General features: G+C 43.9%; 1 protein-coding gene across 9 annotated transcripts in view; it reads right to left on the bottom strand.

The window, feature by feature from the left end:
- The window catches only part of ccdc136b (coiled-coil domain containing 136b), a 126,400-nt gene that overhangs the window by 69,698 nt on the left and 41,650 nt on the right, over window positions 1–15,052 (bottom strand). For 2 of the 9 annotated variants that reach the window (XM_073066704.1, XM_073066705.1), the window contains exon 1: window positions 2,435–2,609. The exons of 2 other annotated variants lie outside the window; for them this stretch is intronic. In XM_073066704.1, the coding sequence (XP_072922805.1) occupies window positions 2,435–2,449 (15 nt within the window). In that variant the 5' untranslated portion in view covers window positions 2,450–2,609. Of the gene's footprint in view, window positions 1–2,430; window positions 2,612–10,510; window positions 10,628–15,052 lie in introns of those variants that run through there. 5 more of the 9 variants (XM_073066698.1, XM_073066699.1, XM_073066700.1 and 2 more) reach the window with 4 other exon arrangements.

Here is a 15,052-nt window from a genome sequence, read left to right as displayed (position 1 = left end):
GATGCAGGAACTAAATATTTTTAAAAACTGACAGTGGAGATGTTCACCAAGAAGTGGAATTCTGGAATTGATATTAAGCTGAGGATAATTGAAACAATATCTGTATAAATCCGCATGAAATTACACCCAAGAAAGTTTATCCACTCTCTAGATTTGATTACACATGACAACGTAGGGAATAGCATGTGCTATTGAAGGGAGCTATTTCGGCACTTGGGAACATTTCCTGATGTACGAGTGACTTAACAAGAGGGAGAAGAGTCAGTAGCAGGAAACAACTGAATGGCCTTAGCCTTGGAGATGATGCAAAGAGCAATAATTAAAAATAATACTCCAGAATAATCCAATGACAAAGCTTTTGGGTATGGTACTCCAGAGATCAGTACAGAGACCCCATTGACCAGTCAAGACATCCATAATTGAGCAGAAACCCTGGCAAGTCAACCAGGAAACCACAACAACAAGACATGAGATAATGGACTGAAATGCTAGCGATTAGGAATGACACCCTAGTGTTCAAAGTAAGATCCCAATGAGTGGTGAGTCCTTGAGAAAACAGGCATAAGAATTTATGATCAGGTGATCACCCTTGTGATTGCACACAAGACCGTAAAGAATGGCTGCAAGATAGACAGAGACCCAGTAATCAGATGTGAAACCCTGATATTTACAAAGACTCACTGTCCACGCACACTGCCCGTAGCTAACATCCCATTAATGGTCCATAGCCAATCACCAGCCTCAATGCTCATGCTTGCCAGACTCCATGTGGTGTTGCTGGGCGACAGTTTTCTATTCGCCGCCTTTTCGAGCTCTAAGCAACATCATTACCATGGTAACTGCTGAGCACAGTCTATAATCATAGGCGAGCTCTGCCAGCCCTCCTCCGCAGGATAGGCCCCTTTAAAAGAACCCACAGCCAACTCCAGGCTCCAGCGGTTAACACTAGAATTTCTGTGCACAAATTTGCAATGGAAGAAAGGATTTCAATAGTGTCGGTTGAACTCAGTCTCAGTGCAAAATCTCACTGTATCTAAAATTGACCAGAAATCCTTACAGCATGTTGCCCTCACCACTTAGAACTTACTTGATACTCCATCCTTCAGAACTCCTCTCTGAGTCTCAGCAACCTCTTAACCCCTTTCTGTCCACTCCTCCCACTTGATCATCCCTCAAAGGCACTTACTCTCTCCCCGGAAGGTGCTGACTTTAAAAGATCCTCCTTGTGATAGGAGTTCTAGAGTCATACAGCACCACAATGGGCCTCTCGGTTCACTATATCCACACAATTTTAAATGTCTAATTAATCTCCCAGTCAGCATATTCTTGGTATGTGGAAGGAAACTACTGCAATTAGAGGAAACCCATGCAGTCACAGGGAGGACATGCAAACTCCACATTGACAGAATTCAAGGGCATGACCAAGCCCGGGTCCCCGGAGCAGTGGAACTAACTGATGCATCATTTTACCCTTCCTGACGATGCTAACCCTCTCCTTCCTGTGAAGGTAATGACTCATTCTCCAGGTCCATTGAGAAACTGAACTCCCTCCTTTCATTTCTGCCACTGACTCTCCCTCGGCCACCTCGCATCCTCTGCTCTGGAAAACAATATAACTTGCACCTATGACAAAGAGGTTAATTTCACAATTCATAATCTCCCAAAATCAGCACTTAAACCCTGCAATGTATTTTATAATTTGAAAATATAAATCTGATAGAAAAAGAACTTCCTTAAGTTGCAAATGCATAGCCGAGTGTGTAATTCCACAAATGAAACAGCGAGATCCTGATTTGGATGCTGACATCAAGATGTCCTAGCCTGAGATCAAAAACAACCTTCAAAAATCCATGGTTAGGTAGGAATCTGTGCCTCTTATCACCTCCTGCTCTGCCAGTGTCAAGATGTTGGAGAAACAGAGCTGGGGCGGTTGGAGGGACAGGAATGAACAGACTAGTGAGAGTCAGCGTCTGTGAAAATGCACCCTGATGGGTCATTCTGTAGATTTGAACCCCAAGTCAACAGCACTCCAGTCCGTGTCCTATACAGTGCTGAAAGTCTGTGCCTGTGAAACTATACTCCAGTGAGTCAGTGACTGTAGAACTTCGCCCTGATGAGACTGGGTGCCTGTTATATCTGGACCCCAATGACAGCATGGGAAAAGATAAAGTTAAATTTGCTCGAGTTTGTGCTGTTACCAATAGGTATTCACTACAGAATATTTGACATTGGGGAGCAACATAAAGATAAAAAATACAAGAATGCAATTAATATGTTATCACCAGCAACAGCAATAAAATAAAATGGGAACATTTTCTTAACTTTAAAAGATAAATATTCACCTGAGCTTTTCTACATTTTTAAATTGCCGACTGGATAAGAAACAGGCACTGCATGAACTAGTCAACCATAGATTAATATAATTCTCACCCGCCTTCAAGGTAGACATTGTCCGTGGGACAGTAAGAAGAAGGAGCCCAGACTCCCCTCACACACGCAAGTTGCCTCTTGCCTCTGGTCCTTTCTCCAAGTGACAATATTTTCTGTGTAGATTAGGAACTCTGACACATTTCTGCTAATTTCCTGAGCATGCTCAGATTGTATAAGGAGTCGAAGGCTTCCCACCACTCGGCTATTTTTGGAAATCAGCTTGTCATTATTGTGCAAAGAGCTGCTGGTAGGCCCAGTAATGGAACAGAGTGACACAGCACTGCACCAGAGTGCTCCCCAACACAAGAAAGGCAAGAGATAGCACTGAGAAATATACAAAACCACACCAGGACAACCCTTTCCTTTATTGTGGTCTCTCAGACTCACTAAAGGAGTTAAGCTCTTCACAAACACCACTTCATTCACCCTTCATTAACTCTTTACCTCTCACCAGTAATGGATACAATGCACATGATGCAAGATTTATCACAGAAGGATAGTTAATACATATTGCTCTTTTTATTGAACTGCATTGGACTGGCTGTCAGTGTTAGTCTCTGCTCCGGCAGTATAGAATCCAAAACTTACTTTGTGAGCACAGTCAATGAGTCTGTTCTCAGACTATGTTTAAAAGCCTAGTAATTCCTGGCATGTGGTCCAGAACTCCTGGTCTGTGCTTGGGCCTTGATTAAAAGGTCATGAAACCTCCAGTCCTGTTTAAAAACTTCAAAGCTTCCTGCTCTGTGGTCAGACTTTGGAGATCTGTGATCAAGCATTCCATTATTAGTATGGCTTTAAATCCTTTATAACTGAGGCAGCTTGGAGAAGGTGAGCAAATCTTACTCACAGAGAGATACAGGCCCTTTGGCCCACTGAGTCCACACCAACCATAAACCACCCATTTATACCAATCCTACGTGTTATTCTCCCACAGACTTCATCCACTCCTCTCAGGCTCTGCAACTCACTTACACACTCTGGGCAATTGACAGTGGCCAGTTAACCTTGTCTTTAGAGCATGGAAGGAAACCAGAGCACCCAGAGAAATCCCACACTGTAACAAAGAGAACGCGCAGAACTCCACACAGCCAGCATCCAAAGTCAGGATTGAACCCGGGTTCACTGGTACTGTGAGAGAGCAGTTCTACTTGCTGTACCACTGTGCTGCCCTCTGGTGACTGAACGGGACAAAAATATGATCGTGCTTGCCCACTACATAAGCAATATGCTGCTGCCAAGCTTTAGTCAACCAATCGTCTAAACAACCAGAAATTTATGATCCATGCTGCCACTGACCTTTATATTCCATAAACTTTAATCTTCCAAGCAAACCAAAATATGTGATATTATATCAAATGCTGCTTGGAGATCCATTTACAATACAACTTTTCCATTGACCACATCAATTGTTTCCAATACCTAATCAAAAAGAAACTCATTCTGACGACACAAATTGAATTTTCCAAATCCCTACTGGCCTTCATTAATTAATCCAGCCTCATCCAAATGGCTGTTAATTTGTCCTGTATCATTATTTCTAAAACCTTCCCCACCACTAAGGTTGTCTATTTTGTTGTTTCTTTCAGCACATTGTGGCGCATCGGGCAAAAACCTTGTCTTTCCTTTAGCATTTTTGTCTGTTTTTTGACAAGGCCAAGTTGCTAGCTTAACACTTAACCCAGCACGAATGGAAAGCGTGCAAGGAGTCGGCTGGACTCCAACCCAGGACCACTCGACTCTAAGTCCAGTGTAGATGCCAGTACACCACCAGCTGTAACCACTGAGGTTAAACTGACTTCATTTTAATAAAGTACTTGTGCATCCTCTCCAAGGATCTGTCCTTCTCAAAGTATGGTGTCTGGAATTAGAAATTCTTTTCAGCCGGGGGAGAAACCAGTGCTTGACATCTTTCTTAGTCCTTAGGTGCTAGCTAAAGGGCTGGACCTCCAAGGTTGTGATTTTAGGATTGCTACCTGTGCCATGTGCTAGTGAGGCTAGAGCTAGGAAGATTGTACAGTTTAATACATGGCTAAGGAGTTGGTGTAGGAGGGAGGGAATAAGATTTTTGGATCATTGGGCTCTGTTCCAGGATAGGTGGGACCTGTTCAGAAGAGACGATTTGCACCTGAGCTGGAGGGGGCTAATATCCTAGCAGGAATGTTTGTTAATGCTGCACGATGGAGTTTAAACTAGAGTTGTGGGGGGGGGGGGGGGGGGGGACAGAGTGCCAGAACAGTTAGTGGAGATGTTGAGGAGGCAGATGTTGGTAAGACCTCAGGCAAGGTTAGGAATGAAAAGATTGAGCATGGTGCAACAAAAGCGAAAAGGGTGAATACAGGACTGAAGGTGTTGTACCTGAATACAGAATGCAGTATACGGTATAAGCTGGATGAACTTGCAGCACAGCTGCAGATTAGCAGGTATGATGTTGTAGGCATCAATGAATCATGGCTGAAAAGTTAGATAGATAGATAGATAGATAGATAGATAGATACCTCATTGATTCCAAAGGAAATTATAGTGCCACAGTAGCATTACAAGTACACAGGTATACAAATATTAGAAGAGAAGTAAGAAAGAATAAAAAATAAGTTGTCTCAAACAGTCTAAAAGGAGGGGGTCATCACTTCCCTGGCTAAAGGTTGACTCACTATAGAGCCTGATGGCCAAGAGTAAGAATGACCTCACATGGCGATCTTGGGAGCAGCGTAGTTGTCTTAGTCTATTACTAAAAGTGCTCCTCTGTTCAGCCAAGGTAGAATGCAGAGTGTTAGAAACTTTGTCCAGAATTGCCAGGATTTTCCACTGGGTCCTTTGTTCTAACTCAGCCTCCAGTGTGTCCAGTTTGACTGCTATAACAGAGCCAGCCTTTCTCATCAGTTTATTGAGCCTTTTGGCATCAAACACGTTGATGCCATTACCCCAGAACACCACCACATAGAAGATTGTAGTGGCAACAACAGATTGGTAGAACACATGAAGGAGAGGTCTGCATACTCCAAAGGACCTCAGTCTCCTCAGGAAGCAGAGGCAACTCTGGCTCTTCTTATACACAGCCTCTGTATTGGTACTCCACTCAAGCCTGTCATCCAGAGGCACCTCCAGGTACTTGTGGGCCCTCACCACATACATGTCCTCACCATCAATAGTAACAGGGACCAGTGCAGGCTTAGTCTTCCTAAAGTCCATCACCATCTCCTTTGTCTTAATGATGTTGAGCTGCAGATTATTCAACTTGCACCATTTGAGAAAGTCCTCCACCAGGGCCCTGTATTCATCCTCCCTTTATACACAAACTATTGCTGAGTTATCAGAGAATTTCTGCAGGTGACATGACTCGGTGGTGTAACTGAAGTCCAAGTTAATCAGGGTAAACAGGAAGGGAACCAATACAGTCCCCTGTGGGGCCCCAATGCGGCTTACAGCCATGTCTGACACAGTTCTGAAGCTGCACAAACTGTGGTCTGCCACAGCTGAGAGCTTAATGTCCAAGGATACACATTGTATCGAAAGGATAGGCAGGAAGGCAGAGAGGGCAGTGTTGCTCTGTTGGTAAAAAATAAAATAAAATCATTAGAAAGAAGTGACATAGGATCAGAAGGTGTTGAATCATTGTGAATAGAGCTAAGTAACTGCAAGGGTAAAAAGACCCTAGTGGAGGTTGTATACAGACCCCCAAACAGTAGTAAGGATGTGGTCTACAAATTACAATGGGAGATAGATCATTCATGCCAAAAGGGCAATGTTACAATGTTAATATGCAGCTAGATTAGGAAAATCAGGTTTGTGCTGGATTACAGGAAGGGAATTTCTAGAGAGTCTATGTGAGGGCTTTTTAGAGCAACTCGTGGTAGAGCCCACTAGAAGATCAGCTATTCTGTATTGGGTGTTGTGCAATGTATCACAATTGATTAGAGAGCTGAAGGCAAAACAGCCCTTAGGAGCAAGTAATCATAAAATGATTAAATTTACCCTGAAATTTGAGAAGGAGCAGCTAAAGTCAGATGTGTCAGTATTACAGGGAGTAAAGGGAATGTCAGAGGCATGAGAGAGGATTTGACCAGAATTGATTGGAAAAGAACACTGGCAGGGATGACAGCAGAACAGCAATGGCTGGAATTTCTGGAAGCAATTCAGAAGACACCGGATATATACATCCTAAAGAGGAAGGAATGTTCTAAAGAAAAAATGACACAACTGTGGCTAACAAGAGAAGTCAAAGCCAACATAAAAGCTAAAGAGAGGGCATATAGTAGAGCTAAGATTAGTGGTAAGTTAGATGATTGGGAAGCTTTTAAAAACCAATAGAAGGCAACCAAAACAGATCATTAAGAAGGCAAATATGGAATATGAAAGTAAGCTAGCCAATAATATTAAAGAAGATACCAAAATTTTCTTCAGATACATAAAGTGTAAAAGAGAGGCGAGAGTGGATATCAGACCACTAGAAAATGATACTGGAGAGGTGGTAATGGGGGACAACGACATAGCAGCTGAACTGAATAAGTATTTTGCATCAGTCTTCACAGTGAAGGACCCTAGCAATATAGAGGAAGTTCCACATGTCAAAGGTCATGAAGTGTGTGAAGTTACCAGAACTAGAGAGATGGTTCTTGGGAAACTGAAAGGACTAAAGGTCCTGTTTAGGTCACCCAGAACAGATGGTGTAAACCCCAGAGTTCTGAAAGAGGTGGCTGAAGAGATTGTGGAGGCATTAGTAATGATCTTTCAAAAATTACTAGATTCTGGAATGGTTCTGGAAGACTGGAAAATTGCAAATGTCACTCCACTCTTCAAGAAGGGAAGGAGGCAGGTATATGATCTCATATACCATCTGGGTAGTCCAACATCTCATATACCGTCTGGGTAGTCTCCAGCTCCTTGGTATGAACATCGAATTCTCCAACTTCCGGTAATTCCCTCCCTCTCCCTTCCCCCATCCCACCTTCACACCGTCTCCTCTTCTAGCTGCCTATCACCTCTCATGACTCTGCCTTCTTCTACTACCCATAGTGCTTTCCCGTTAGATTCCTTCTTTACCTCTCCTGCCTATCTCCTCCCCCTCCCCCACCCCTTGATCGATTGGTTTTCCACCCTCCCCCCCCACCTTCTTTATAGGGCCCCTGCCCCCTCCTTCTTTAGTCCTGATGAAGGGTCTCGACCCGAAACGTTGACTGCTTCTTTCAACGGATGCTGCCCAACCTGCTGAGTTCATCCAGCTTTTTTGTACGTCTTGATTTGACCACAGCATCTGCAGTGCACTTTGTGTCTGAAACATAAACAATACAGCTGGAAACATTCAGCAGATCAAGCAGCATCTTCCTCTCTCCACATATGCTGCTTGACTTGATGGGCATTTTGAGCATTTTATGTTTATATTTCAGACAAATTTATACTTATTTCATTTATTTCGTCTCTTGGTTTCTCTTGTTTTTGGAAGTTTTTTTCCCTTTTTTATGAAAACAAACATAAAGTACTTGTTTAATTGCTTTCTCATTCCCCAAATAAATTCTGTGAGGGATCCACATTTATCCTTGATAGTCTTTTATTTCCAACATAAGTTTAGAAGCTCTCACATTCTGCTTTTATGGTGGTGGGGTTGCTGTATTGTACAGTGGTATTTTATCTGGAGTTTACTACGTAATTTTAGAATGACATAATATCGCAAGTGAACACTATGGAATTAAATTCCACTTACAAAAGATACTATAAATTAGCAATCAATCAACTTGCAGCTTAACCAGCAACTCTCATTCAGAATTTGACATTGAACCAAAATAATTTACAGGACACTGCATATGAGAATGTTAACTCATTCATAAGTGAGGTATCACTGGGATTTCAAGATAACCAATGTGCAAACATCATAGAAAATCAGATGCAATATGAAGACCTGAATAGCAACGGCTCTGTGCCATGGAAACCAGCATAGCAACCTGATAAATTATACTGTGCTCTCAGCAGCTATACTGAAACTATATCCAAATTCTGAGCTGCAGTTGAGAAAACTGAGCTACCACTTACACATTCCATAATTGTGTGAGCAAGGCACAAGGGGTGGATCAGAGAGAAAGACAGAATTAGGCCAAAAGAAAGAATAATGCAGGCTGAAGGGATATTGTGGACAGAAGAAGTAACTAGAATGGGACTAAATGAGAGAATGGATCAGAGAATTCAAAAACAAGAGAAGTGCAATCACTCTGATTGGATTCCACTGAGGTTGTTGTAGTGGGTGACTACACTTCCCTCACATAGACGGGAACTCTATTGTGAACGAGGTTTAGATTGGGATCAGAATTTGTTAGATGCATTGAGGAGAGTTTCGTAAATAAAATATGTAGATAGTCCAACAAGAAGGTGGGGCGTACTGGACCTGGTGTTGGGAAATAAGCTTGGCAGGTGACTGATTTTCCAGAGGGAGAACAGTTAGGACCATAACTCCTTATGAATTAAAACAGCTATTGGCAAGGATAAGTATGAACCATGCAGGAGAATATTGCATTGGAGCATGCCAATAATGAGAGTATTATGCAGGAACTAGAATGAGTTATATATACAAATCTGCCTGTCCAAGTAGACCCGTTGCTTCTGCTTGTTCCTGCCCCACTGAACTTATATCTGCAAACCTAGACTCTGGTTTACCCCCCCATTTCAGACCCTTCCTACCTACATCCATGACACTTCACATGCTCTGTATCTGTTCAATGACTTCAAGTTCCCTAGCCCCAATCATCCCATTTTCATCATGCACATCCAGTCCCTATATACTCCAGGCCCCATCAGATGGACCTTAAAGCTCTCCACTTCTTTCTAGATAATAGACCCAACCTGTTCCCCTTCACCACCACCTTCCTCCATCAGGCAGAACTGGTCCTCACTCTCAAGGATTTCTCCTTCAGCTCCTCCCACTTCCTCCAAACCAAAGGTGTGGTCATGGACACTCACATGGGTCGCAGCTATGCCTGCCTTTTTGTCGGCTATGCAGAAAAGTTTATGCTCTAAGCCTACACCGGTATCACTCCCAACATTTCCTACACTACATCAACAACTGCATTGGTGCTCCTTCCTGCACCCATGCTGAGCACGTCAACTTCATCAACTTTCCCTCCAGTTTCCACCCGGCCCTCAAATTTACCTGCTCCATTTCCAACACCTTCCTTCCCTTTCTTTATCTCTCTGTCCCTATCTCTGGAGACAGCTTACGTACGGTTATATTTTATAAGCCCCTTGATTCCTACAGTTACCTGGACTATACCTCTTCCCATCCTGTCACCTGTAAAAATGCCATCCCCTTCTCTCAGTTCCTCCATCTCCAACACATCTGCTCCCAGGATGAGGATTTACATTCCAGAATTAATGAGACATCTTCCTTCTTCAAAGAAAGGGGTTTTTCTTCCTCCACATCATTGCTACCCTCACCAGCATCTCTTCCATTTTGCACACATCTGCTCTCACACCATCCTCTCGCCACTCTATCAGAGATAGGGCTCCTCTTGTCCTCACCTACCACCTTATCACCTCAGTAGCCCCTGCGTACAGCACTTAGTTCTCCGTAATTTCCGTCATCTCCAACAGGATTCCTTCATCATGCACATCTTTCCCTCCTCCCACTTTCTGCTTTCCGCAGGGGAGAGCGGAGGGGTAGAGGGGGGATGGAAGTGGGGAGGGAAGAGGGAGAGTGAGGGGTGGAAGTGGGGGGGGGGAAGAGGAGGAGGAGGAGGAGGAGGAGGAGGAGGAGGAGGAGGAGGAGGAGGAGGAGGAGGAGGAGGAGGAGGAGGAGGAGGAGGAGGAGGAGGAGGAGGAGGAGGAGGAGGAGGAGGAGGAGGAGGAGGAGGAGGAGGAGGAGGAGGAGGAGGAGGAGGAGGAGGAGGAGAGAGAGAGAGAGAGAGAGAGAGAGAGAGAGAGAGAGAGAGAGAGAGAGAGAGAGAGAGAGAGAGAGAGAGAGAGAGAGAGAGAGAGAGAGAGAGAGATCCCCAGTTCACAATAAGAATTTAGCTAAATTAAAATCAGAAATATCTTTAAAATAAATGAAATACAGGCTAATAAATTCAAGTTCAATCAAGCTCAATCGTAACCTTACCAACAACAGTTGCCACTAATCTCCTTGGAGAATGGTCTTCACAGACAGGTCCTCTCAAGCTGGTATTTGACATTCGATTAGAAATTATTGCTAGTCTGGCTTTCTGGTCTCCTTCCTGTGCTGTCTGAAATAACTACACATAGAGCAGAGAGCTGGATATTTTCTGATGGTGCGTGATCATTGTGTACGTTTATTTGTTGCTCTCAGCAGGTGTCCCAATGTCAGGGTCTCTGGGGGAGTTAATATATCTAACCTTCAGAGCCTGGTTAATAAAGGGATCGTTAAGCAGGATGTTAATACTTATTTTCAATAGGCATTGATCATTCTCTTGCACACTATCAATACTGTTGACTACAAAAATCTTCTGTGTGAATTACCCAGAGCTTAATTAGTGCTAGTGGCTGGATTCTTCAGTTTTACTTTTGAAAACTCTTTCTGTCTATTTCTCCAGCCATCCAGGGCTCTTTTGGATTGGTACAACACAGTGAGAATGAAATGGAGAAAGAAGGGCAGTGGGTTTGTTTTGGGAATGATACAGAACCTCTAGAAAAGAGAAGAACTGGCAAATACAGGAGAGCACTAGGGAATAGGATTATTTTTGGGATTATCACAGGGCCATAGCGAGTGAACACAGTCTTGACTGATCCAGGAAAGTGCTAGAAAAATATGAGTTATTTGTTTCAGTTGAAAATCACAATTGGTATTCTCATTTACTTTAGACTCTTAATGTCGTGTTGAACCATTAGTACAGTATGTTCATGTGGTTCTACTGAATTTAAAGTCAGACAGCCTAACAACGTTCAAGGATATATCCCAGTAATTATAACCATGCAGTACAGTGTGATGAGGCATTTTAATTACATGCTCTACACTAAAATTCTAAACATACAGAGTTTCTGTCCAGTGCTGTGCTGTATTTTCATCAGTGTGATCCCGGTCACTCTATTTTCCAGCAGCAAAGGAATCCACAATTACATGCACAAACCTGGGTATCATGGGGACATTTACAAACTAACTTGTGCTTGAGAGAGCATAAGCAATTACTTGTGGTGAGTAAGTGCAAGATTCAAAAAGTGAGAGGGGCCTATGGGTACTTTCCGTGGAGCATGAAATGGTTGGGGTTATGATACACTTGGCAACGTCAACAAAAAGGAAACAACACAAAAGATCCTGCAGATGCTGGAAGTCCAGAGCAACACACACAAAATGCAACAGTTCAGGCAGCATCTACGGAAATGAAAAAACAGTCAACATTTTGGGCGGAGACCCATCATCAGGTCTGGAAAGGAAGGGGAAAGATGCCAGAATAAGAAAGGGGGAGGGGTGGGAGAAGGAAGGAGGACAAGCTAGAAGGTGACAGGTGAAGCCAAGTGAGTGGGGGAGTGAGATGAAGTAGGAAGCTGGGAGGTGATAAGTGGAAAAGGCAAAGGACTGGACAAGAAGGAATCTTCTATAATATCTACTATAAGCCTACAGACTCTAACAGCTACCTGGACTACTCCTCTTCCCACCCTGTCTCTTGCAAAAATGCTATCCCCTTCTCACAGTTCCTCCGTCTCCGCCGCATCTACTCTCAGGATGAGGCTTTTCATTCCAGGACGAAGGAGATGTCCTCCTTTTTTAAACAAAGGGGCTTCCCTTCGTCCACCATCAACTCTGCTCTCAAACGCATCTCTCCCATTTCCCGCACATCTGCCCTCACCCCATCCACCCGCCACCCCACTCGGGATAGGGTTCCCCTTGTCCTCACCTACCACCCCACCAGCCTCCGTAACTTCCGCCACCTCCAACGGGATCCCACTACCAAGCACATCTTTCCCTCACCCCTTCTTTCTGCTTTTCGCAGGGATCACTCCCTACGCGACTCCCTTGTCCACTCGTCCACCCCATCCCTTCCCACCAATCTCCCTCCTGGCATTTATCCTTGTAAACGGAACAAGTGCTACACCTGCCCTTACACTTCCTCCTTCACCACCATTCAGGGCCCCAGACAGTCCTTCCAGGTGAGGCGACACTTCACCTGTGAGTCGGCTGGTGTGGTATACTGTGTCCGGTGCTGCCGGTGTGGCCTTTTATATATTGGTGAGACCCGACGCAGACTGGGAGACCGTTTCGCTGAACACCTACGCTCAGTCCGCCAGAAAAAGCAGGATCTCTCAGTGGCCACACATTTTAATTCCACTTCCCATTCCCATTCTGATATGTCTATCCATGGCCTCCTCTATTGTCAAAATGCATCCAAACTCAAGATGGAGGAACAACACCTTATATACCGGCTGAGTAGCCTCCAACATGATGGCATGAACATTGACTTTTCTAACTTCCGTTAATGCCCCTCCTCCCCTTCTCACCCCATCCCTGACATATTTAGTTGTTTGCCTGTTCTCCATCTCCCTCTGGTGCTTCCCCCCCTCCTTTCGTTCTCCCAAGGCCTCCCATCCCATGATCCTTTCCCTTCTCCAGCTCTGTATCACTTTCACCTATCACCTTTCCAGCTCTTAGCTTTATCCCACCCCCTCCGGTCTTCTCCTATCATTTCGCATTTCCCCCTCCCCCCACTACTTTCAAATCTCTTAATATCTTTCCTTTCGGTTAGTCCTGATGAAGGGTCTCGGCCCGAAACGTCGACAGTACTTCTCCTATAGATGCTGCCTGGCCTGCTATGTTCCACCAGCATTTTGTGTGTGTTGTTGTTTGAATTTCCAGCATCTGCAGATTTCCTCATGTTTGCTCTTTAAATGTGAAGTGGTTCATTTTGATAGGTCAAATATGATGGCAGAATATAGTATCAATGGTAAGACTCTTGGCAGTGTGGAGGATCAGAGGGATCTTGGGGTCTGAGTCCATGGGACACTCAAAGCTGCTGCGCAGGTTGACTCGATGGTTAAGAAGGCATACGATGCACTGGCCTTCATCAACCGTGGGATTGAGTTTAAGAGCTGAGAGGTAATGTTATAGCTATATAGGTCTCTGGTCAGACACCACCTGGAGTAATGTGCTGAGTTCTGGTCACCTCACTACAGGAAGGATGTGGAATCTATAGAAAGGGTGCAGAGGAGATTTACAAGGATGTTGCCTGGATTGGGGGGCATGCCTTATGAGAACAGGCTGAGTGAACTCGGCCTTTTCTCCTTGGAGCAGCAGAGGAGAAGAGGTGGCCTGATAGAGGTGTATAAGATGATGAGAGGCATTGACCGTGTGGATAGTCAGAGGCTTCTTCCCAGAGCTGAAATAGCTAACACAAGAGGGCACAGTTTTAAGGTGCATGGAGGTAGGTACAGAGGAGATGTCAGGGGTAAGTTTTTTACAGAGAGAGGGGTGAGTGTATGGAATGGGCTGCCAGTGACGGTGGTGGAGGTGGATACGATAGGGTCTTTTAAAAGACTCCTGGATAAGTATATAATAATACAGAGGGCTATGGGTAACCCTAGGTAATTTCTAAAGTAAGTACATGCTCGGCACAGCATTGTGAGCCAAAGTGCCTGTATTGCACTGAAGATTTTCTATGTTTCTATGTTAACCCTACCCTAATCATAGGACAATTGACAGTGACTAATTAACTTACTAATTAGTACATCTTTGCACTGTGGGAGGAAACACACATGTTCACAGGGAGGACATACAAACTGCTTAGAGGATGCTGGAACTGAACTCTGAACTCCAACACCCCCAGCTGTAAAAGCAGCACACTAACCACTAGTCCGGATGACTGAAGGGTAGTTAACATTGAACCATTGTTCAAGAAAGGCTTGAAGAATTAGCCCAATGTCAGACATGGGTAAATTATTGGAAGGTATTCTGAGGGACAAGCTATATAAGTATTTGGATAGGCAGGACCTGATTATGGCTTTGTGCATGAAAAGCCATGTCTAACCAACCAGGATGCTATCAGGAAGATTGATGACGGAAAGGCAGTAAACATTGAGTAAATGGATTTTAGCAAAGGCCTTTGACAAAATCCCACATGGGAGGCTGTTTCCGAAGATTCAATCGCTTGACATTCAGGATGAAGTACCGGTAGTAAATTGGATTAAACATTGGTTTAGTGAGAGAAGTCAGAGAGTGATAGAGTGAGAGTGATATGGCTGCCTCTCTGACTGGAGGTCCCTGACTAATGATGTGCCAAAGGGATTGGTGCTGGATCTGTTGTTTATCATCAACAATTTAAATGATAACGTAGTACACTGGAACAGCAAGTTTGCAGACAGCGCCAAGGTAATGGATAATAAGGAACACTATCAAAGCTTGCAGCAGGATCAGGACCAGCTGGAAAAATGGGTTTTAAAATGACAGGTGGAATTTAATGCAGATCCATAAATCATTGAAAGTGGTTGGACAGGTAAATAGGGTTGAGAAGAGAGCTTTTGGCACACTGGTTTTCAAAAATCAAAGTATTAAGTACAGGAGTTGGGATGTTATGTCGAAATTGTATACAACATTGGTGAGTCCAAGTTTGGAATATTGTATGCAGTTCTACAGAAAAAATATCAATAAAACTGAAAGAGTACAGAGAATATTTAATAGGCTGTTGCTAGGAGTTGA

This window comes from Hemitrygon akajei, chromosome 14 (assembly GCF_048418815.1).
Source record: "Hemitrygon akajei chromosome 14, sHemAka1.3, whole genome shotgun sequence".
Lineage (NCBI taxonomy): Eukaryota > Metazoa > Chordata > Chondrichthyes > Myliobatiformes > Dasyatidae > Hemitrygon > Hemitrygon akajei.
Note: the sequence above shows the minus strand (reverse complement) of the source record. Positions and strands in the feature narration are given on the sequence as shown.